General features: G+C 34.5%; 1 protein-coding gene across 3 annotated transcripts in view; it reads left to right on the top strand.

Moving 5' to 3' along the window:
• Window positions 1-26,689, top strand: part of LOC150092574 (terminal uridylyltransferase 4-like) — a 583,753-nt gene that overhangs the window by 114,961 nt on the left and 442,103 nt on the right. For all 3 annotated transcript variants that reach the window (XM_090414413.1, XM_090414412.1, XM_090414414.1), the window contains exons 5-6: window positions 3,161-3,338; window positions 16,405-16,557. In XM_090414413.1, coding sequence (XP_090270539.1) covers window positions 3,161-3,338; window positions 16,405-16,557 — 331 coding nt within the window. The remainder of the gene's footprint in view (window positions 1-3,160; window positions 3,339-16,404; window positions 16,558-26,689) is intronic.

The raw sequence follows: 26,689 nt of genomic DNA on the forward strand, positions 1-26,689 counted from the left end.
TAGTTCTCTGACTAAAACAGTGCGGACCTTGTTTAATTGGGCAACGCCCCAGTTAGATTGAAATTCTATCATGTTTTACCATCGCTTTGCATTATAGTTTAAACCAGTAGGAGTACAATTTGGTCAACTAAATTCCAAACTGCCAGACCATCCTCATTCGTTCAGTATTTAGGTAGATATTGAACATTAGTCACAAGCCTCGGTTAGTTCTCTGCATTCCTTAAAGGGCTACAGCGAGATTTCCTTCCAGTTATACAGCTTTTACCCTTAAGCACCTCCTCTCCACATATATATATATATATATATACAGAATGGCCATAAATTATCTTTCCCTCTTTGGAGTTATCTGTAGCTAAAACTAATACACGGAATGAGACCACATTTTATATTGAGACTTTCGAAGGCATGGGGAGATGAATTCCGCGAAAAAAAGATTTAGTACCAAAAGTTGCTGATAGGGGAAATTTTGGCACTGGCAGAGCCGAAAGCAGTCAGATATTTGCAGTAAATGGTAAAAAGGATTATGCAAATTTTACTGTGCACATGTGACAGCAGTGCCATGAACTCCATTTAAAAAGGGTTGGAAACGTTCGAGCAGTTATTCGAATGGCTGACATATTATGCTCAATATGTGTCCTACCTTGCCTCAGCTTGCTTTACTTGTTAAGTTGTTTTACCTTAAACAGTGCAATGCCGTAGCAGTTCTTCGGGAATTTAGAAGGCTTCATAACCTGCGTACAGGTCGTATGTCAGCTATAGCACTGAGAGCTATGATTAAGATTAAGAAGTTGTTTTAGTTTAATTATTATTATTCTTATTATCATTGTAACCCACATATCCAGCTGGGATGAGTGATACGGCTGTCACTTACACCGTCGAAACGTTGTTATTGCATTTTATCTGCCTTTAATGTAATTATCTGCTTGTTTTCAGCTCCACCAGTGCCAAAATTTCCCCTATCGGCGACTTTTGGTACTAAATCTTTTTTTCGTGGAAATCATCTCCCCATTCCTTCAAAGTCTCAGTATAAAATTTGGTCTCATTCTGTTTATTGGTTTTAACTACAGATGCCTCCAAAAAGGGAAAGTTATTTTATGGCCACCCTGTATATATTATAATAATGTAGGAGATAAAGTGATGATATCACCAGCATGAATAATGGTGTTAAGAACTATGTGTGTGTAGTATTATGTTATTTATTTGTTATTCCTCATTTATAGTTCTAATAAAATCTACCCCAAGATATTGTTATCATTACTCCAGAAATACTAAACAGCCTATAATTCACTGTGCAATCTCTCTGATTTTCTGTGTTATAAAAATGTAGAAGACGGAGGAATGCTATCACAGCACAGAAGTGATGTTGCTGAGAATTATTACCTTCACAGAATGTTATCACACTAGCCAGGTTCTTCTTGGTAAAGTAAACAGAATTTACCAAGGCCTTAGTACCACTTTTATAGAAATATTGAATGACCTATAATATGCTTTCCTTTTTTGACAATATTCTTACTCCCTTTCTACTTCTTTGGCACTCTACTAATGTTGTGGCTTAAACAAATTAATGGCATTACCAATTTGCTTAACACTTGTTAATATTACATCGATTTCAGCCAAACTTGTGTCAGTATTTCAATTGTTCTAGCGTGTGCAATTTATTCACTTCATTCTCTTATATTTTTGTTTCATCACCATCATCGTCATATGTCATATTATTTCTGCCCAGATAATATCTCATGAAATAATTGTTTTGATAATTCGGCTTTTTCTTCTGCTGCGGTCACCTTTCTGCATTCATGCATATTGTTGTTCCATTGCCATCCTTTCTTTTATTTACTATGTAGTAGAACTATATATACTTGGTCAGCTGATTTCTATTCAGAATTAGGTTTTTTCTTCCTTAACACACTATTTAAACTATGCTTTATACTGTTCACCATTAATGACTTTTCTCCTACCATCTCCTCCCTACCTAGTTCTTTATTATATATGTTGCTCTTCAATTTTTACCTAAATTTTGAAATGCAGTACAGCATTGATTGCTCCCCTTTCATCTTCCCTTGACTGATTCCCATCCTTTTTTTTTTTTTTTATTCTTATAGTTCCAAAACCATTATCTTAAACAATTATCTTTTCACCACTCTCAAAATTGAGTGAACATAATCTACTGAATTTCAATTTTATCAAAAGACAGTCCAGTCTTAATTTTTAGTAGAAAGATCTTGCACTATCCCATTTACTTTTGATTAAGTTCAGATTGTCATACAAGATTGTCACTTTTCTCTTCATGTTGACTTTTGCATCTAGCCTATCCTGCTATAAACTCATCACTTATGTAGTTTCTTCAGCCTCAAAAAAAATCTTAATTTTTTTTATTCAAGACAGCACTCTTCTGTAGTATTCCTTGTGTTTTGTAAATTCCAAATTCACTTGACCTTAGAATATTGTTCACACATTTGGGGTTGTGTATTCATATCCTCCCATTTGCATTCAGATGATGGTCTCTCACATAGATGATCCCTTCCTTCCTCCCTCTCTCTCTCTCTATCTATTCATTTTCTCTGAGCTGCTGTGTTTCTGTATAGTTTTTTTAATAGGTACTCCACTGGACACTGCCATTCCTCTGCTCTCCTGTAATCATCTCGTCTACCTTGCCATACTGTTTTCTTGAATATATACACCCCAGCTCTTCATGAGGTGTATTAACAGATTCCGTCTTTCTCCTTAACCACTTATTCAGGCAATGCACTGAGTTATGGGTTTTGTGGTTTCTTATGTATGAGGGCAATATGAAGAAAGAAAGAAAAAGTCTAAGCCTCCGAGTTTTTCGCAGTGACCTTCTGTGTTCATTTATGATTTACCAGTCTAATACGATAAATTGTGTACAATTAATTCTTATTACAGCAAGCTTAAGCTCATAGGGTATAAGAAAACATTTTTGTAATAATGGATGATTTGTTATGGAGATTTTCCTTTTGAATGGTATTAATCTTATTGAGCTTTGACCATGATTTTTCAGCAGTTAGTTATATTTGCCTTTATTTAACAGTATGCTGTTTAGATTAATCTTTCTGAAGCTGCCAATTAATTTTTAGTCACTATTAATTTTTTTTCTCCTTACTAATGCTGTTTACTGTTTGATATTTTAAATATTTTGCAGGATCACTTAGCAGAAATAATGTTGAGGAATTTGCCACCACCTTTGCCAAGCCAATGTGTAGCTGTTAGTAAGTTATTATATAAGGTTGCTGATACATATGGCCTTTCAGATTCAGAAGTAGAACAGAGAAAACAACTAGTATTGGAGTTAAATAATAAATTTCAACCAAATTTGCCTGGTAATTAACAACGATGATTATTATAGCTATAAAAATTTTAGCTTTTATTTTAAATTTGAGCATCTCCATATCATTGTTTTCTTGTTGATAATACACTTTGGTTGGAAAGTTTGAGTTCAGAACCATCCAGGATGCAAAGAATATTTATATTAACTATTGAAAAAGAACTTTTGACTAAAGTGGTTGATAATGAAAATTAAGTTTGTTTGGTGATTAGGTTAAAAATCTGTGATGAAAAGAAGAAACTAGTTTCATCACAGATTACTTGTAGCTTCCTCAGGATAAAATAAGTATGTATATATAAATGTAAGGTTGACATATATAAGGTAACAAGAGAAACTGGCAGGAACCATTGTAGTATAAACAGTTGGAAAAGCATAGAGATAACGAAGTGTGGTATGAGGCACCTGGTTTCTAGCAGTTTTTGGAGATTGCAGATTAGCTGAAAAGTTGAAATCCAAATGTCACTTGGGATCAGTTTTTGATTTCCCTGTGACAAAATGATGGTGGTGGATTCTTTTATCTGATGAGAGCAAGTTTTCTTCTAGATAAGACATAAATGTCTTGTTTTAGTCAGTCAGTGTCATGATGTGTGTGTGGGAAAAATGATAAGGCTAAACCTGATCTTTCTTTTCTATTATGGACCATATTACTGAGTTTTTTTTTTTTATTCTGTTTCTTATCTTGAACCTTCTAGAAGTTTGACCTATGTAAGAAAAACCACAGTTACAAGGAATTCACATTATGGTGGTTTCTGCCAGCTTCTCTTGTTAATTTGCATCTTATATTTGTCAACCTTACATTTGCATTTTTTTAGCCTGAGAAAGTCGCACATAATCTGTGATGAAACTAGTCAGCTTCTTCTCATTTAGTATCTATTTCTAATCTTAAAAGAATTTTCATTATTATTTACAATAACTAGGAGATTTTTCATATGGTAGAATAAGGGGAAGGAACAAGGACAAATGGCCATTCCTGGAATTTGTAAAAGAAAGTAGTGAGTGAAAGGGTAAGAAGTAAGTTTTTTTTTTTTGCATGCAGAGTAGCAGGAGCATGGGAGAATGCATTGCCTAAGAGACAGAGAGTGGTGAAAGTGCAAACAGTGGATGACTTTAGTGATTGTAAGATAGACTTTGTTTTGACTACTGTTCATCTTCCACAATGAGTCTTGTCACTCCATGGAGTTCAAGAAAATTATAATAATAATCAGGGCTCAACAAATTATGCAAAATCCTACTTGACATGAAAAAAAAAAAAATACTCACCCAAGAAACACCCCTTCCGTTTTTTTTCTTCTAATTTAAAAATTTTTGCATTATTTTTCTTCTAGATTGGGCCTTTATTATTATGCATATTCTTCTGTTTTCTTAAAGTTAAAAACAAAACAAAACATTTTGTTTAGAAAGTTAATTTTTATTAAATAAAAAAATATTTTATTTTGTCCAGTCTGTAGCATATTTGTCAAGCTCTGATAATAATAATAACTTTTTAATTGAAGGTAAATAAGCAGTCCTCACCTTCTTGTGGTGCACCCTGTTGGTTATCTACCTGGATACTGAACAAACAAGGATGGGCTGAAAATTTGGGATTTAGCCTACCAAATATTGTATTCTTATTGGCTTAAACCAGTATACAAAATTATGGTACAACATGATAAAATTTCATGCCGGCTTTGGCGTCGTCCGGTTATACAAGGCCCCCATTGTTTTCGCCAGGGAACCAGGGCGAACAGCAAAAAGTCAGCTACTGGAACAAATCTGAAAGCACACCCCAACTCAATATCACCAGAGTTAAAGATTGGTACTATCAACATAAGAAACCTGAATGGCAAAGAAATGGAGCTAGCTGAGGAATTAGATAAGTACCAGATTGACATAATAGGGATGATTGAAATAAAAAAAACAAAAACTGGTGAGATTTTTCTCGGCAATAAATACAAAATGTTATATTCAGGAAATGACATTCAAGGAAAAGAAGGAGTAGCCATAGTATTCAACACTAAATACAAGGTTAATCTTCTTGAATGGCAACTAGTCTCAATCAGAGTGATGTGGGCAAATATCAGAATGGGGAATTGGACAATGAAACTTATTTGTGCCTATGGTCCCACAGAAGGTTATGCTAAGGTAAAAGTGGAGGAATTTTTGATGCTTTAGAGAAAGCAACTGACACAATGAAAAAGGAAAAGTTGGTCCTTGTTGGGGATCTAAATAGCATAGTACGAAATGATAGTCAGACATACAAAAATATTTTGGAAAAATTTGGAGAAAAGAGCAAAGCTAATAATAATGACAAATACCTGTTGGATTTCTGCCAAGGACATCGACTGGTTATTACTAACACCATGTTCCAACATAAAAATGTGCACAAATTCACATGCAGAGAAGAGGCAAGGAATAAGAAAAGTCTCATTGACTATGTTATTGTTGATAGTGATGTTTTCTCCCTGGTGCAGGACACCGGAGTGTACAGAGGATTGGAAATTGGAAGTGATCTTGAGCAGGATAAAATTGAATTTAAAAAGAATAACATATAAGAAAGTTTCAAAGTGAATAAAAGTTGAGCAGCTCTCAGATGTGAACTGTAGACAAAAATACACAAAGATTATCGAAGAAAAATTGAAAGAGTTTGAGAACAGGAACCAAACCTTGGAGATTCAGTGGCAAGCCTTGAAGAAAACCCTGATTGATTCTGCCAGAGAGGCATGTGGTGAGGTTGTGTGCAAGGATTGAAAAATCAACTCCATGGTGAACATAGGAAGTTAAAGAGGCAGTGAAGGAAAATAAGAAAGCATATCAAAAGTTCCTGTCAAATAAGTCAGCTTGTGCTCTTAGAGAATACAGAGACAAATGCAAGAATGCTAAACAAAACTCATGAGAGGACTTCGGCAAGAACATAGAAAATAAATATCAAGAAAGTGGTAAGATATTCTGGAGGTTGTTGTAGAAGCTTAGAAATGGAGGAAAGAGTGCTGTAAAAGGAGTTAGAGATGATAAAGGTGACATGAAAACAGGAGAAAATGATATCCTTGAAGTGTGGTGTAATTGCTTTAAAAAATTGCTAAATGAAACAAGCAGTGATTGCACAGTGGTAAAAAACACTCAACACGCATACAATCAGGAATACATATCCATACTTGAAGTAGAAAAAGCCATGAAAGGCTTAAAATGTGGAAAGTCAGCAGGAGTAGATGATATTCAACCAGAAATACTGAAGTATGGTGGTATAAAAGTCTTACAGTGGCTGCACTGCACAGTTCAGAAGGGCTGTACAGAGGGAAGAATTCCTGATGATTGGAGTAGATCTCTAATAGTACCCATATATAAAAAGGGAAAAAAAACTGAATGTGAGAATTACAGAGGTATTTCTCTACTGAGTGTTCCTGGCAAGATTTAAACCAGTTATACATGACAAACAGTTGAAAATAATTGTGGAAGAAAGCTTGGTGAAGAACAAGCTGGATTCAGGCCAAATAGAGGCTGTCAGGATCAGATCTTCACTTTACGACAAATAGTTGAGAAAGCATGGGAATATAACAAAGATCTGTATTTAAGTTTTGTCGATCTGGAAAAGGCATATGACAAGGTACCAAGAGAGAAGCTATTCAATACGGTACAGTTATATGGTGTCAATGGGGCATTATATCAAGCAATACTTAGTCTTTATTTGAGTTGTAAGTCAGCAGTTAGAATTGAAGGAAGTACAGGAAGATGGTTTAATGTTAAATCTGGTGTGAGACGTGGATGTACATTATCCCCTCTGTAATTCATTATCTATATAGATCACATTATGAAGGAAAGTGATATTAAACCTGATATCAGAATTGGAGATATTAATGTCAGCTCTTTGCTTTATTGCAGATGATGTTATATTTCTAAATAAATCCACTACAAGTTTGCAAGATTCCCTGACTAAATTGAATAACTGTTGTAATAGATATGGCATGAAGGTCAGCAATAAAAAGACAAAGACAATGAAAATAGGTACAGTCGTTGAATATGTCAACTGTGTTGTTTACGGAGAACCTGTGGAACAAGTAAAATATTTCGGCTTCTTAGGCACGATTTTTAGTGAAGATGGTAAATTAAATATAGAAATAGACAACAGAATCAGCAAAGCTGGTATGGTGGGAAGTCAATTGAATAAATTCATATGGAATAAGAGAGAAATTAGTCGGAACACTAAATTAGCTGTATACAAGACAATGTTCAAACTAGTTTTAACTTATGGATCTGAGAGCTGGATTAGAAATCAAACACTTGACCAAAGACTAGAGATCACAGATATGAGAGTCCTGAGAAAGATTAGGGGCATGAACAGATGGCATCAATGGCAATATCATATTAAATACGAGGATATTAGGAAAGAACTAGAAATTGTCAGCATCCAGGAATGCATTAGCAGAGCTAATCTCAGGTGGTATGGTCACTTAAACAGAATGGGCGAGGAAAAATTAGCAGAACAAGTGTTTTCTGCCAGGTTGGCAGGAAAATGACCCAGAGGAACACCAAGATATAAGTGGATTGATACAGTACAGAGTGCCTATAGAAATATTAGATCTGATAATGATGGAATCTTGACAAGTAACAGACTGATTTGGAGGAAAATTGTAGAGAGGAAGTTAGTAATGATATAAATTTTTCATGTAGTACTATTATATTCTGTACACGCCTTGAGGGTACATGTCAGGAATTTGATGATGATGATGATGATGATAACTTGAGCAAACTTTGGACTTTTAATGTTTTCTTCACCAAATGCAAAATATAAATTTTCTGTGTACTTTCAGTCTAATATTACATAAATAATTTTAGAATATTTGTTATTCTAAACTTATTTTATTAGATGTGTTCTAAAATTTAAGTATCACATTAGAAGTGTTTCGGTATCATTTTTAATTTTTAAAATGATGTTATGAGTCCGCGCGGTTAGCCTAGTGGCTATGCGCTTCGCGACCATATGCCTGGGGAAGGAGTGACCTAGGTTCGATTCCCGTCGGTGATGTGAGGAGCTGAAGGATCTTCCTCAGCGATAGCCAAGTTAGCCAGTCTTGGGCGTGGACAGCAGGGTTTTTTCCCCAGTTTATTCTGGGGTTTTTCATCCCGCAAAGCAGGCAAACTGGCCTTGAGAACTCAACACTATAAGCCATAGGATGCACCGGGGCATAGGGCTGACCACTTTATCCTGTAAACGGAGTGAGGTCCAATGATCAATGGACCCTCGACACCGCAAGGTAAAAGAGGGTATAAGGGAGATGAGATGAGAAAATGATGTTAACTAGATATGAAAATACTTCATATACATCACTTATTCTTGTTATACCTCACTTATGCTTTGTAATAATAATAATAATCATCATTATCATCGGAGACCCATCTATCCACACATCTGTCGTACCTATTCTTGAACTCATTGTCATGAGTTACTGAGTCAGTTGCACTCACAATAGACTGCAACCCATTCCACTCATTCACCACTCTTCAACTGAAAAATCTAGTCCTCATACCCTGGTTAACCATTCTCTTAATCAATTTGCAGAGATGTCCTCTTCATCTTCTGTCCCTCTGGTCAGGTGTTGAAATATTTCCTCTGCATCAATCCTGTAAAACCCATTTGGTAACATAAATGTTTTTGCCATATTTCATCTTTTTCACCTATCAACTAACTTTTGCAAGTCACAAACCCTCAATCTATCATCACAGTGAGAATTCCACAGACCACTCACCATGTTTATTTCCCTCTGGATTCAATCAGCTACTTCCTCATTTCCATGAAACTCTGGTGACCAGATCTGAGCACAGTGATCTAGTTGTGGAGCTATCAAGGGCTTATAAAGAGAAATGATAACTTCTTTATCTTTGCTTGTTAGTGTGTTCTTCAATAACCAAGTAATCTTATTGGTTACTTTGGCACCCTTAGCAGTATGCTCTCTAAACCTCAGCTGTCTATCTGCTACCACCCACAAATCCCTAACTTTATCAGTTCCCTAGAATGAAGTTCTGTCAGTGCGGTACACAGCATGTATTCTTTTTTTTTTAATTCCAAAATGCACAACTTTTCACTTTTCCACATTCGACTGTATTCATTATATTTTGCCTATACCATCAGCCTATTTCAACTATTCTGCAAGCTATCTATATAACCTTGATTAACTACTATCATGACCAGTTTTGTATCATAGCAATCAACGAAATATTTCCCTTCAAATTATCTCCTGTGTCATTTATGTGTAAATTAAGCAGTAATTGAATCACGGAGCTTTGTGGCACACTGTTAGTCATCTGCTTTCTCTTTATCATTGCTACTTATCACTGTATTCTGCTACCTCATATATTATTTTTATCTGTCAATCAGCCATTCACTTATCAATATCACCAGTTTCATATTCATCCCCCTTTATTCCAGTTTTCATAACAGAATTCCATGTAGTTTCTTGTCAGACATCTTTGCAAAGTTCAGCAATATCATTGTGTAGTTATTCCATTTATCCAACTCAGGCTGTCACTGTGTTATAAAAAGTTAGTAAATTACTAAGACAGGACTGGTCCTTCACATAGCAATGCTGCCCCTCATAAAGTACCATATTCTTATCCACCCATTTTTGAGTGTCTCTTTGACCAACTTTTCTAATACTTTTACCCCCACTCTCAACATCCTTTGTGCACAGGAATTAGTTTGCACTCTTTCACTCCTTTGGGAGTGTATCAGAAGTTAAACAGCCTAGTCAGAGCATTGCCAGTTACTTTGTGCATTCTTTCTTTTACAACTCAAACTGCTATCTGATCTAATCCACAGCCTTATTTCATTGAGATTCTGTGATATCCTGAGTACATCTAATTCATCCACCTCTGTTCTCACATCAGTTCCTGTTATATCTGCCACAGAAATATCCTCACTTGGATGATAGATTTTTGCAAAGTGGTTACTCAGTAACTCAACTATTTTTCCTGTTTCTGTCACCTCGCTACCATTCTACACTTGTTAAAGTTATTGTTCCATAGTGATTTTTCCTTTTGCTTGTCACTCAGTGAAAGAACTCTTTGGGATTTTTTTTGGCCAGCCTTGGTAATTTCTTCTCATAATCTGATTTTGCATTCTTACTGTGCTGATTACCTTTCTTGTCTGAGCCTTGTACTGTTCGTGAGTTTGCTGAATGCCTTTCTCCTTATATAACCTCCACATCATGTTTTTTTTTTATTTTCTTTTGCAGCTCCTGCTTAATGATACTATTAATCCATTAAACTCTTATCTGTTTAATCTCCTGACTTCAGGTGTACAGTGTGATATTGCTTCTTTCAGATGCCACTTATCTCTTATGCACTGGTAACGTTCTTCCCTTACACATTCTTATTCCATGGAACTGCATCAAGCTGCCACCTTAGCTTGTCATAATCATCTATAAGCATACACTTCTTAACTGAAAATTCTACATACTTCACAACATCCCAAGTCAAGGCTGCATGAGCTTTCTCCCAGGTTAGAAGCACTGTGGCCACCTTAGTTATGGACAGATCTGTTTCTCTGACCAGCCAACACTTTCATACCTTGAGTCCCCTCTATCACATGCTGCTTTAAGTAATTATCTCCTAGTAGATGCACAAATTTCATTTCCTTCCTGCCATGTGATCTTTCTTCCTTTCAGTTGCGATGATCCTGTCATGAAGATACTTCATACACAAATACTGGATATAAATACTTCATGCAGAAATACACAATGACTGGATATAAAATATATCCAGTCTTCATGACTGGATATATTTTATATATTTACCTTTTGGGTGAAGGATTAAACAAGAATGTAATTTATTAGCATTCTTAATTTACTCCATCTAATCTGCGTCTTTGTAGTTGAAGTTCTCCATGATAATTATTCAACCAACACTTATTGTGCTAACTCACTCATGCTCATCTTCCACATGATCCCTGACGCCTCTTTGTCTATAGTAGCAGCCACCTGCATATTTTGGCATGTTGGCCTTCATCAACTTCATAATGTAAATTAAAGAAATATGGTGCAAAATGAAGCATTTCTTTAATTCAGAGTTTAATCATAATTGCTGAAGTTAAGATTCTATAAGGTAAAAAACTATTCTGATTTAGAATTTTTGATTCTAATTGTAGTCTGTACATATTTAGTTATTTATAAAGATTTCAGGTAAGTGACATTAATTTATGCAACATATCTTTTTGAAATTTAAAATTAATTTGGATTTCATTTTTATAATGTTGTATGCATATGTAGTACTGTAAAATTTTGTTAATTATTTAATTTAAGATGTTGGCTGTCTGGCTGCACCTTTGTAAAATATTAATTTATTTACTTTCACTTAACTTTGTCTTAACTTCACTTCACTATGTAAAGACTATCAACTGCCCTTACAAAACTTCTCAAGGTTAATTTTACTGTGACCAATTTCTGTCCCCCCTCCTTGCTATTAAACAAACTTTGTGTTATAAGTAAATGTAATATTTCAGTTCCCCACTCTCATACAAATCAAATTAGAAAATTTATTTAATTTTCGACTGCGCCATCTAATTTGAGTAAATATTGTTCGACAGTTAGGGTGAGGAAAAACAGGAATTAATCACTAAATATATACAAATTTTCTATATGCAAGTTGTGACTATTCGTATCTTATTATGCTTGCATGTTTGCATTTTTTTGGAGATAGTGCACTAGCCAAAAGAACAGATTAGGTAATTACAAAAAAAACATTGATTTTAAGACTAGACACAAGAAGACATCACACTCAAGATATTGTGCAATTATCACTTTTAACCCTTTTACAATTAAGTAATGCAACTTAAATGACAAAACTCATATTGCACACTATTACTGGGTTCAATTGTTGGACATAACTTATGCACGTACTTGGTCACTGCGTAAACAGGTTACTGAAATCCTTCCCTTAAATACTGACGTAACAATTGTCTAACCACATACAATATCATAATAGTACTGCTCCCAATAAATTAACTAAGCACACATTCATTACTTAAATATACAAGTTATATATTTGTGGCTTAGTTCAGTGCTTCCCAAACTTCTGGATGTCAGGGCCCCCTTTGCAAATGTTAAAATATTTCACGGTCCCCCCTCGAAAAAAAATCGTAATAGAGAGATATATTATTATAATATTTATTGTATTTATATTCAATACAAAACATACACAGCGAATATTGTAAAAATCAAATGCATATATTACATTTTTTGCCTCTTACCGTTTGGTTCTGAAGACGATGCAGGCTGTTCTGGTAAAATATGAAATGTTGTCCTTTTTTTTTTTTTGAGTCTGTTTCTGCTTCTGATTGTTCGCGGGATTTTTTTAAAATTTTTTATCAGCCACTTATCCATCTCAGGGTTAAATTTTTTAACGTAGAATAGATCAAATAATATCACCACTTACCGATACTGGCACACCGCAGACTGATAACATGAAATTAGTGAATATTACCTGAATAAGGGAATCCCCGGACCAAGAACATTTTTCTCTTTTGTGACTTTTCTCCCTTTATGGTAATTAAGCCTAACGCGAAACAGACAGCAAAGGCAGGTTATTAAAACGTGCATATGATTGGTGCGGTATTAACAAAAGATCACGCAGCCGAAAGATAAAAGCATAGCTGATAATTGAGTTGAAATGCTAACTCTCTTCAACCGAATTCCATATGGGAAACTGCCATAACATTCATTATATATATATATATTACTTAGTTTTAACACTTTTACGAATTTTAACACGTTCGGTTGAATTTTATTGCTGCCTTGGGAAATCGAACTCACACATATCTAATTAATAACAATAGTTTTTAGTTAAGATACTGCGTTTGTCCATGCAACATATAGTTTTGTTTCAGTCTATATAGCATAGTTTCTGTATGAAGGGACATGTGATTCATTAATTAGTGTGTTTTTATTCCAGTTGTCTCTAATTGCACTATTTGTGCAATTACACAGACTGCTCATACCTTATTCACTGGCATAATAAAAGTACTTGTTTTTCTTGCCTCTGCAGTATAGTGGCTTTTAGGGAGGGGGTGTTGTTTACCACTGCAAGCGAGTAAACGTGTCCCCACATGAACTTGTTTAAGCTTTTTTTCATGTGTGAAGTATATGCAAAACTTTTATTGGTAACAGAAAACTAGCTTGGATGACAGTGATAATATAAAACTAGTTTTGATATGTATATAAAGTCAATATCAACAGTCCCTGATTGATGAAAGGGACAGGAAGATTTGGAGCTTCCCTGGAGAGCTTTCAAAGTAAATACAATTAACCACTGCTTTGAAATGAAACATATAAGCAGTATTTACTAATATTGATTAAGCGCTGAAATACGCAGCACCAATGTGTGAATTTTTCCATTAAAATATAAAAAATAACAAAAAAAGAAATAATAAATAATAAAAGTTAAAATATATTTCTTTTAAAATGAAAAAAATCTACTTAGCCTTAAAACATTTTAAATTTGTTTTCATTATTTCACGGCCCCCAAGGGGGCCACGGCCCACAGTTTGGGAAGCGTTGGCTTAGTTGGCACCTGTTTACAATCGATTTCTTGTAATCATATTCACAATACTGAGATACACTTTTTAACAAATGCAAAAACATTGCGTACTTACAAATCTACCATGAATAAAAGTCCAGACAAATTTGCAGCATACTTCATCAGGGTTTTAGGGTCTTTCTGGTTTAACTTCCTTGCTGTAGACATCACAGGCAGTCTCTTGTAGATCTTTCCTCTGTTGGATATTCAATATGGAATCAGCCGTAGTTACCGCTAGACTTGTGTGTAACTGCTCTTTTTCTGGAGACTGAAACTTGAGAGCCATCGACGTGGAGATCGGTCTGCTGCAATCTGGAAACGAAGATCCTACAGCGCTCGATGGGTAGATAACCCAAGACAGGAGAAGATTCTCAGTGACGGGAAGGAGTAAGCCTCAATGATCACCAGAACAAAAGTCTTGGCGACCAGCAGAAGAAACGTCCCAGCAACAGGAACCAAGAGCCAAGAGCCACAATCTCCTTTTATGCAAAATGTCGCTCTTTGTTCTTTATGCTGTCTTTTCGGGATTAGCCTTTAGCAATGACGTCATTCTGCCCTTTCGGTTGCAAGGTCAACCTTTCGGTTGACCTTGCAACCTTTGGTTGCCGTTTTGCCATCGCTAATCTGGCATAATCCCTACTTTACATTTACAGCTTTAGCTTTACATATCATCAATGTATATGCATTCTTACAGTAACATTTTATTTATTTCATTTCACCTTAAATATTACTAAATGCTGAGAAAATAAAAAAAAAAAAAAAGGGGGGAAAATCGGATGCGAAAATTAAGCAAGAAAAATTTTTCTACATGAGATTTTACAGTACTTTTCATGTTGTTTTGCATTCTTCATGTTTAGTTCCTGTGTATTTTCCTTTGTGTATTTTCATCAATGTATGTTTTTCACCATTTCCTTTGTTTTTTTTTCTGCCCTTGTTTATGTATAGTTCCTGCCATACATAGACATTGTTCTGTGATCAGTGTATGATGTCTTCTCTGTTTCCTTTGTTTGCTGATTGTGATGTCATTTAGTAGGAAATTTAATTTGACTGTTCCCATAAAATAATAATGCATAAAAACTCAGATATATATATATACATGAGTTGCCCAGTCCTGAAAGTACTTCAGGCTAAATCTTTGTTTGCTTACACCGGATAAAGGATTAAACCAAGTGGAAATACTGCAGACCATTCTATAGCTGGTTGCATAACACACATCCCCATATCCTTATTGGTCTTTTCTGTTTGCTACGTTCAACAGCATTGTTCAGTAGAACTGGAATCCATTTCTAATGCTTCTGTAATGTGAGTAGCAGCAGCAACTGCCCATTTATAACTTAACTGCTAACCCACTGAAGCTGTGTTTTCTGTTCATCTTTTTTTTTTTTTTTTTTTTTTAGCCCTTTACCTCTGAAGTATTTCCCAAAGACTACAACCTGTAGCTTTTTAATAAATATCAGTGAATTCCTTTCTCTTAATCCCTGCCTATACATGATATCATTACTAGAGGTTGTGTAAACTCTCTTGTTTGGGTGTTTTTTAATTAATACTATTGCCAAATAACATGACATGGAATTCTAATATTTATTAAACAGAAATCAAGAGTAAAATAAGATAATTATATAATTATACATTTAAACATGTTGAAAATATCTGAATTCAAATTAGTGATGCTTATAATCAACATCACACTACCTGATATTAAATGGTAGGCATAAGCTACCCAGCTTAGGTGCAGTAAAATTTCTATATAAATTAAATAGCTAGTTTGTAAACCAATATAGTATAACAGTATCAGACAAAACCATACAGTGCTTTATTTATAGGCCTATAAATAAAGTTAAAAAAATATCAGTATAGTTATACAATAGGAAAAAATCACATGAGGATATAGGCATTCCAGAATAGTTACACAGCAGCAATCATAATATACAGACCAGCAGATCATTACTTGACAGTTTTGGAGCTGCTTGCTAAATTGGAATTGTTGTAGCTGAGTCTAATAAATGCATTACAAAAAACTATAAACAATACACACATAACATTAAACTCACATTGGATAAAATATACAAGAAAGGAATGAAAAAAATTAAAAGTTGCACAAAAATAAGCCAGAATTCCTGGCTTGTAGAGAACACAATTTTAGACATACAAACAAAGGTTGTTCTGTGGATACAACTTAAGCTGTGTACAGATAACACAGCTTTAGATGCTGAATGCAAAACACTTAGCAGTGCATATTAACTGCATTGCTCTCAAAATTAAATTATGTTGCAATGTTGATTTTCAAAACATTCTTTTGAGAATGTCTTCTGATTTTGTATAAAACACTTCAACATAATCGATTAAGATGCTCTGATGGTGGAGGGTGTTGGGTACATAATCTGATATCCAGTCAGTTAATTTGAAGTTGAAATGTTTTCATTTAATTAACCTGAAAGCTTGAATTTATTGTTTTTGCATTTCAGCGTAATTATTTGCAGGATGTAAAATTTTCGACTTACATTTTTTCACCTATATAGGATGTGAATTTCATATTATTGGATCTTCAGTAACTGGCTTTGGTTTAAAGTCATCAGAAGTGGACGTTGTGCTTAAAGTGCCTTCTGAAATCAGTAATTCTGAAGTTAGTGCATCTGATCTGCTGTCAGACACATTTGAACTGCTAAAGAAAGGTTGGAAACATTAAGTAATCTTGGTTTAGGAGTTTCTAATTAGTCATCTGCATAATATTGTTGATTTTTTTAATTAATTTTTTTATAATTTAATAAATTATCAGTAATAATGCACTTACACAGTTGCCTTTGAAATAATTTTTAGAGTTTTCATTTTGATTACTTTTATTTAAAAAAAAATATTGAGACATTCATTGCAATCTTTTCAACAAGAGGCTTCATTTGAATATGAAAGTTATGTGTGTTTATTCTACTGATACTATGTTTTACTTCTTTTGTATAGACAGTAGTAGTATTTGAGCATATTACTCTGTTTATATATTTTGTCAATAACTACAATAAATATGAAGATTATATATATATATATATATATATATATATTAATGTTCATTATTTACTCGGTAGAACTGTATATAAAAAAGGAAATTAAATGACTTTATACCGAGAATGACAAATTTATTGTTAAGATACAACTAGTTTCGTTGAAATACAACTTCTTCAGGTATCATTGGTAAAGAGTAAAATAAAAATAACAGACACATGAAAAAATACATTAACAGATCTAGTATAGAACAAGTACATTTAAAAGGAATGCGTGCTAGAGTTCCAGCTGAAGTTGATTACGTGTGTGAGTTGGTACTAGTGCGCCAGTATTGGACAGTGGCAATGTGTGCATCAGAAATATTATAGCTAAGGCTGCTTTTACTATGAGATGAATCAAGTGATATTTCTTTAGATTCAATTCTTCTTTCCAGTTCATCATAGCACACATGGATATTACAGGTTTTTTGCCAATCAACGATGTGTTGGTGGCCATCATCTGTGTTGACGGAGAAGAGAACATGGCTAGAGAGAACGCTGGCTCTGGTTCTGTTGTAAGAAATGTCTCTTTGATGTTCCTCCATGCGTAAAAGGATGGATTTAGAAGTTTGGCCGTAATATGGCTTGCCACAATCACACAAAATTTTATAGACTCCTGGATACTGAGTAGGAAGATGTTTCATTTTAGGTCTACTTAGTATGGAGCGAAGTTTAGGGAACGTAAGGAAGCAAGCTCTAATGTTGAATTTCTGAAGCATTTTTGCCAGTTTCAGGGTGAGAGAGCTGATGTATGGTAACGAAATAAAACCTCTTCGTGGAGAAGAATCTTCAAGAGCAGTTGAGTGGTGGACAGAGAGAAATTTATTAATCTTTTTAAGAGAGAATCCATTGTTAATGAAAGACTTTTTAAGAAAATTGAGTTCATATTCAATTTCTGTTTCATCTGTTAATAAAGATCTGGCACAATGTGCCAGGATTGAAATAATACCAAACTTCTGTGGAGGGTAGTGATGGGAAGAAGCATGAAGGTATCTGTCTGTGTGAGTGGGTTTTCTAAAAATGGAGATTTTGATGTTCTCAGCGCATCTCGTAAGTTTTAAGTCCAGAAAGGGAAGACATTCGTCGGATTCTAGTTCACAGGTGAATTGATTTTCTGATGAAACTTGTTGAGGTGGTCCAGAAAAAGGTTGAGGTTGTTGATACCGTGTTCCCAGATGAGAAATACATCGTCAATGTAACGATACCAAACTTAAGGTTTAAGAGGTGAGGAATTAATAGCTTTTTCTTCAAAATCTTTAAGAAATATGTCAGCAATAATCGGAGAGAGCGGGCTGCCCATAGCTAAACCTGAGTTTTGTTTATAAATCTTGTTATCGTATTTGAAGTATCCTGAGTTTACACAGTGAGAAAGTAAGGAGAAAAATTTCTTGGATAGTTTCCTCTGGAGAAGGTATAGAACTTCTTGAGTAGGGACATTCGTGAAGAGGGAAACAATATCGAAACTTGCCATTAAATCTGATGTGTTGAGTTTGATGTCTTTAATTTTTGAGACAAAATCAGCAGAATTTTTTACATGAGAAAAGGAAGTACCACAAAGGTTTTTTAAAAAGGATGTGAGGTATTTTGAGAGGTTGTCAGTAGGGGAGTTTATGCCTTCAATGATAGGTCTAAGAGGAGAGTTTAATTTATGGATCTTAGGGAGTCCATATAACCTAGGGATTAGAGGATGAAATGACCTAAGGGAAAGACGGATGTTTCTAGGTAACTCTGAGGTGGCTTTCAGTAAATTGTTAGTCCTATTGTGCAGTTTTATTAGTAGGATCACTATTTAGTTCAGAGTAAGTGTCAGTGTTTAGTAGTTCTAAAATTTTGTTATGATAATCTGATCTATTTAAGATCACAGTAGCATTCCCTTTGTCTGCAGGGAGAACAATGATGTCGTTATTGTATCTCAAACTTTTAATAGCTGATCTCTCAGAATGAGAAATGTTATCAGAAGGTGGTCTTGCATGATTTATGGTGAAAATAGCTTCCATACGAAGAAGGTTTGCTTCTTGGATTGGTAATAGGAATGCAGCTTTTTCTATCTTTGTTAAGAATAGTTCTTTAGGTATTGAAGTAGGAACTATAACAAAATTGGACCTTTAGCAAGTACACTTTCTTCTGCCATTGAAAGTGGATAGGAAGAATTATTAATAACAACTTTTTTTAAATAGGCAGAATTAAGATTGGAAGTGTGACGATCCTGCATACATTTTAGAGAATTGAATTTTCTGATGAGAATAATTTTGTTAGAGTTCTGGATATTAGAAGCTTTTAGAGCGCAGAAATCTTTTAAATTGTTCCAAGATGAAGAGTCTAGAGAAGTAGATAAACGGACTTCAAGAACGTTCTTCTTAGAAAAATAAGCAGCTAGACTACGTTTTGTATCAAAAATCCATTCCGATAAAAGCTCTAGTTTAGCTCTTTGGAAAATTCTTTGAGCTCTGGCTGTTGTAATGGATTCTTTAAAATTAAGAAATCGGGGAATAATAGAATGGAACTTACATCTTTTGAGAAATACTAGCCTATTAATGAATAATCCAATGGACCTGAGATTTTTCTGATAATCTTTGATAAGCAGATGTACTTCCTCGTCATCAGGAAAATTGATATTAATGTTCATTATTTACTCGGTAGAACTGTATATAAAAAAGGAAATTAAATGACTTTATACTGAGAATGACAAATTTATTGTTAAGATACAACTAGTTTCGTTGAAATGCAACTTCTTCAGGTATCATTGGTAAAGAGTAAAATAAAAATAACAGACACATGAAAAAATACCTTTTCTCATGTAAAAAATTCTGCTGATTTTGTCTCAAAAATTAAAGACATCAAACTCAACACATCAGATTTAATGGCAAGTTTCGATATTGTTTCCCTCTTCACGAATGTCCCTACTCAAGAAGTTCTATACCTTCTCCAGAGGAAACCAGAGGAATGCTAGATTATATGAATCCAATTATATTTAATTGGATTCATTTTCATGCTGGAGATAAATAAGTATAACTATTTTTTTGTTGCTAAAGTATATGTACGAGTAAGCTAAGTTGGAGATTGGTGGCTGCTTTTGATTCAAAGTGCAGCTGTGTAAAATGGTGTGCATGTACTTTGATGTATGGTGTTTTGGGAGAAATTGTTGTTCAGTGAGATAGTGAATTATTATTATTGTTATTATTATTATTACATGACACCTCCAAGGAGTCCAAAGACTCATCAAAGGAGGGCACCCACTCCACAACTCACCATTTCCACCACTCAATGCACCAACTACAGCAAACCACAACTACCATCATCATCTACTACACCAATGCCATCTACTGGCCACCACTACCACTAGTATTTTCAGACAATCACAAACATCCATGCGCATGCCAGGATTTGAACCCACAGCCTTTTGGCTGGAGAGTGGATACACTAACCACTTGGCTAACCAGGCTGGCCGAATATAGATACTTAGAGAAATTATTTTTGGAAAGGTGGTTGAATTAGAGTTGAACACACACTAAGATGAGAAATTGAAATCATCATGAGAAAGAGTAAGAGAGAGAGAGAAAATGAATGAATGATACTATAAAAGGGATAATTCTGAGAATGGTGGGATTAGGTTTCTCGGACAAGAAAACGAATGATTGTAGCAGTGGATAGATTGATGAATTAACTCCTGCCTCTAATAAGAATGAGTTGGTTTTATGAGCTATATGAATGTTCATTAACTTAAATGAGTATTTGGGCTTAGGTACTGGTTTATTACATTCATGTTGCACTTTAATGGAATAACTAACAGCACAAAGAGAAATAATTAAACAATGAGTTTAATCAGTTTTAGTATTTCATCTCAGTAATGTGCATTATTCATCCAGAATATAATGTTAAAATTGTAAATAACACACAATAAACAATAAGTGGAAGAAATGTGATTGAATAAATAAAGACTATAGTCCTATGAGGGGCTTACCTTCTATGGTTTGTTGGCTAGCCTTAGATGTTGGGTAGGAGGCCTAAGAATTAAAGTTTCCCATATTTTGTGGAGTTTAATACAACTATATTTATAAAGATTTAGGCTGGCTTTTTAAGTCTGCTACAGATTCTAGAAGAGCACAAAATATGCATCTTCTGCCACAACTATGGTCAGTCAGGTCTAGGAGACCATGCCTTGGATACCTTGCACAGAATCAGATGGAAGAAAACCACCATGCTCCATAGCAGCAAATACAAACTTGAAAGACTTTTTAGAATTTGCAGCAGAATAACAGTAATTGCCCTAAAACAGATCCTAGAGGCCAGGGCTCAAGAAATACAACTAAAATTTACTAGCTGCATAAAAAAATTTTCTTACCCAAGATATCGATGAATATTCAATGTACAAATATTGCATTAGGTTTAAAAACTAAACATTATTACAAAACAAAGTAATACATTTACATTCTTTCTCACTATACATTACACTTAATTAAACAGAAGTATGCTTTTCTGTAATGTGAGTTTGAAATGTAAGCCATAACTCAGTTTGTAGTTTCTTCAATTTATTGTTTGTAATATAGGGTGAATCTCCATATACAGTAATTTATGTAAATACCCTATCCCCACAGAAGCCTACACAACAAGAAAAGACAAACATTAAAATTTACAAAAAAGAAGAAAGTAGGTAGCACTCAATGTGGAGTGAGCCAGACTCGTGTTTCGCGATGCAATCAGTTGCTTGGTTCGGTCTTTGCCTTGTCTTTGCAAGATAATTGAATTTTCTAAGTAACAGTATTAAAAAGCATTTTCATTATGCAACATTTTCAAGCATTTAATTGCACTGAGCTAAGTGATGTTGTGACTTGTGAAAATAAGCTTAGGAAAATACTTTATTATAATTGTGCACCTACATAAGGGATAAATTGGAAGAATAAGATGTACCAGTATTTAATTAGATTGTGGCAATTTTAATTTTTATTTATAATTTGCAGTTTATTTTGTTAATGAAATCATATTGTGCTGAAGTACAATTACTTTTTTATTTAAATAATAGATTTTCTATTTATATATGGTGTGCATACTGTATATACATATAAAGGTCTTCTACTTTTTCCTCATCTAGCCACTTTCTGTGTACTGCTGGACTAAAACCTCCTCCAAAGCCCTCCATTCGACACTATCATATCTTGCACTTTTCTATGCCACTGAGTTCCACCAATCTCTTTATTCTGATCCTCCCACTGTCTCTTTGGTCCACCTCTAGATATCTCTGAGATACCATTCAGATATCAACTTTGTCTATTTTTAAAAGTTATTTCTTGCAATATGACCTGACTCATGCCATTTGGATCTTTTAATGGTTGTTATAATATCTCTCACCTTAGTCTGAGTTCTGACCCAGGTATTGTGCTTTCTGTCTAGAATTGCAATACTGAGTAATGATCTTTCCATTTTCCTCTGGGTAATCTGGTTCACGGACAATTCATCGAGGGGAAAAATCATCACAAAGAAAATTTCTCACACGATGAATAAATAGATCGTGAAAAAATTCACTGAAAATGTTATTCCATAGAAAATGGAAATGATATTGCATTGATGCTGATATATGAAAAGTAAATTACAGCAAGATAAATTTCACCAATATAATTTTATTATGTATCTATATATTAGTCTGCATGGTTAGCCGAGTGCCTGGTTGTTTTGCAACCACATGCCTGGGAAAGGAGTGTCCTGGGTTCGATTCCTGTCACTGGCATGAGGAGCTTAGGATCGTTCTCAGACATTGCCAAGTTACCCGGTCTTGGGTGACTCCCCAATTTATTTGGGGTTTTTCCTCCCACTAGTAGGCAAACCGACCTTGAGAACATAATGCTTCTACAGACATAGGATACACGGGGAGACATAAGGCTAATCACCTTATCCTCGTATAATGATTCCGGTTATAATTTTGTAAATATTAATATTCCATCAACAGAACCTGTAGTATCAAAGTAAGAAATAATATTTTTATTCTTTCACATTATGATGAAACAGAAATTAGGAAAATCACCGATTAATAAAATATTACTTTCACTGTATAAGAATAAAAATATTATGAAAATCTAAATAAATAATACAGAGATCTTTTCCTCTTTTACGGTGTTGAGGGGTTCTATAATTTTTTCTGCAATCAGTAGATCGTGCGATGAATTTTTCTGCAATGAATTTTCCACATGATGATTTTTCCTTGCGATGAATTGTTGTAAAATAATATTAAGTATTTAATTTTGATGTCGTCTGTTGGCTTTGTAAAATATTAACTTAATTTATTTACTTTGACTTAACTTTACTTTGTTCACTTCACTATTAAGACTATCAGCTGCCTTTACAAAATTACTCAAGGTTAATCTTACTGTGACCAATGTTTCCCCCTCTCTCCCCTGCTATTAAACAAACTTTGTGTTATAAGTATATTTAATGTATGCAGTCCCTACTCTCATACAAATCAAATTAGAAATTTTTTTTTTGACTGCACCATCTAATTTGAGCAAATAATGTTTGAAAGTTAGGGTAATGAAAAACAGGCGTTAAATTTTTCAGGAAATGACAATGTATACTAAAATATTAATTACAAAACTTTAATCAATACCTTCCTATATATCAGTTATGCTACAATGCCATCTTCTGGGATCACAAAACTATGATATGTGCATGCAGGCAACGAGCAAATGAGGCTGAAGAACGCAACTGAAGTCGGTCCTCGAGTCCTGAAGGTGCCCTCTAGCAGGCTAAATTGGGATGTCTTGGCTGTTGCGCAGATCTTAGAATGCAAGCTTCCCAAATTTGGGGCAGTCTCATGCATCCAAATTTGTTGAGGTTTGGAAAGTTTTCTTTTAGAGCTGAGGCTGATTCCAGGAATAATCTTTCATACTTAGATTTGCTGTGGTGTAGGCTTTCTTCCAGCATATTCTGTGGTGGCTGTATTGGTGAAACCAGATGTAGTCTCTTTGTGTTCAGATATCCTGATATTAGCTGTCCTGCCTGTTTGGCCATATTGATTAAAGTTTTTCAATTAATATTTCAGTATATGTTGTTATTTCCTGAAAAATTTAAAAGACATGTATAACTAACGTATAAGTTTATCTACAAGGATGCCTGATGTAAGGTCCATTTTCTTCTTCTTCCTAACATGGATTTTAGGCCAGATGGCCTGTTCCGGTCTCATGCCATCTCTTTCTCGGTCTCTTCCAATTCTTCTTTTTTCACTTATTTTATATTTATATAATATTTTCGGTAGTCTGCTGTTGTCCATTTAAAGGTTCTATCCATTTGGGAGATTTGGGAGTGTTAGAGAGTTAAAGTTTAGGGGTCTCGCAGCAAAAGTGGCTAAAGCAGCTCATCAGATAACTTTGTTACTGAAGAATACCCTGATGAGCAGAGACATGCAAGTTATTATACATCTTTATTGAACCTTGTAAAGAGCCCATCTTGACTGCTGCATGCAGATCTGGTCACCTGGGTTTCATGGCAGTGAGGAAGTGTGAGAGGATCCAGAGACAAGTGACCAAGATGATAGCAGGTCTGTGGAATAAACCCTATGATGATGGGTTGAAGATTTGTGGGTTATAGAAATTGGTTGACAGGTGGTAAAGGGGTGATATGATTGAGTATGCAAATTAATGAAGAGTTTTTAGAATAATACACAGGAAATTTTTCAGAACAGGTCTGGTGGCAAGAGAACTATGGACTACCCTTGTAAACTGAGCAAGGGTGTAAGGACTAGATTTTTTGTTTGGAGAATGGCCCAGTACCTATCACACTATCGTGTGATAGGTACTGGGCAAATGTTGGGTAGTGCTTGGCATGATGTTTAGAGCCTCCCTCGATGAGTAACAACTCCATGGAGTAACCCATAATAATAATAATAATATAAATGTTGAAAGTTTTTTCATTTGGTTATACTGTAAAGTAAAAATGATTTCATCCTTTATCCAATTGTAAGCAAACCAATGTGATGCCAATTTAAATTTAAGATGCCAAGAATATAATTTCTTGGCATCTTAAATTTATAGTATAACCAAGTGAAAAAACTTTCGACATCTATCTCTAATATCCAGAGTATTTTGGTAATAAGGTATGGCACCTTTTGACTACTTGTATATGAAAATATGACTTCTGCATTATTTTAACCTTAGTATCACTTATGGGTCTGGCTCCCACTGATGAGACCTCCATAAAGGTCGAAACTTTCTGGGTATTGGCCCTTCGCATAATGCATAGCATTATGAGAAGGATATGCATTGCATTATTGTATACTAAGGCAACTGATGTCAAGTCATTAGCCTCCATATACAAATAGCCCAGTTGTGAAGTGACTTCATGTGCAAATTTCATATGCTTACACCTGGATAAAGGATGAAACTAAGAATATAATTTCTTGGCATCATATCAGAATAATTCTGTTATAACAATAATGACAGAACAATTGTTGGGGAAAAAAAGATATGGCAAGTTGAGTTTTATTGACCATTTGTTTTTTTGCTGCATTTCACATAGAAAGAAAATAAAGAAGATAAAAGAATGGAAGAAAGTGAAGGTGATTTTCTTGAAGAGTTTCCTGCAACTAAAATTGCAAGTGTTTTTGTGATTCTTTAAAGGGAACTATTTGAATTAAGAATTTCAGATCCAGACGTTTTATTTCCAACTCTCTGGAAATAAACTTCTTTAATAAATTCTATCAAATAACTTTTGATAGAATTACTGAAAAATACCTTGATGAGCAGTGACATGCATGTTTATACATCTTTATTGAGTCTCTGGAATTTCTTTAATAAATTCTGTCAAATAACTTGATGAATGAGATGATGTTTTAAAGGGGGTGGGAGTGTAAATTATGTGATGAAAATAATATTTTTGAATACATTTAGAATGAGGCTCAAAATTTACTCTGATAACTTGCCTGAGTGGATTTCTGGAGTTCCCCTTGAAGTACACGACTAGAATATTGTCCCCTCCCCCATACACAACTTACTGATACCTACCACTCACCCCCTCTCTGATCCAGTGCGCTAATCTAATATTCAACCACATCTGGATTCTAGTTTAACTATTGACCTATCATGTGACAATTTATCAGAAGCCTTTGTAAAATCTAAGTATATTATTGTGTATCCATCTACCTTGTCCAATGCAATTGTAACCTTATTGTAATGAGTAAGCAGATTACTAAAACATGATCTTTCTTTAGCAAATCTGCGCTGTCTGTCAAAGAGGATACCACTGTTGTCACCAATTCTGGATCCTCTCTCTCTCTCTAGCCTTTCCATTAATTTAACCACAACACCTGACATACAGATTGCCTATAATTTGAATCTTGATTTCTGTCACCTACCTTATGAAGTGGTACAATCTTGCCTTTCTTTCATGCCTTTGAAACTTGACTCAGTGTAAGATTCATATTAAATGTGTATGCCAAGGCAGATGTCATCTCACTGGCACATTCCCTCAAAGCATACAGTGATATATCACCAAGTTTTACACCCTAATTAACATCAAGTTTACTCTGTATCCCATATACCTTTTGTTCACTCCTAGTCATTCCCTCCTCCTCCTCTGGTGTTTTCAAACTCCACATCACATCACATTCACATGGATGAAATACCTTTATGAACTGCTCATGTAATATCTCAACTATATTCTCTGCAGCAGTTTTCTTTTACCATTTTTCTGTAGCTTTTGAATTGTTCCAGATTCAGTATTATTTGTATTTATTTAGTTTCTAAGACCCATGTATTCAGAAAATTGTTTCCAGATTCAGTATTATTTG

This window comes from Typopeltis vanoorti, chromosome 25 (genome assembly GCF_054136105.1).
Source record: "Typopeltis vanoorti isolate ZY-2024b chromosome 25, IOZ_Tvanoo_1.0, whole genome shotgun sequence".
Taxonomy (NCBI): domain Eukaryota; kingdom Metazoa; phylum Arthropoda; class Arachnida; order Uropygi; family Thelyphonidae; genus Typopeltis; species Typopeltis vanoorti.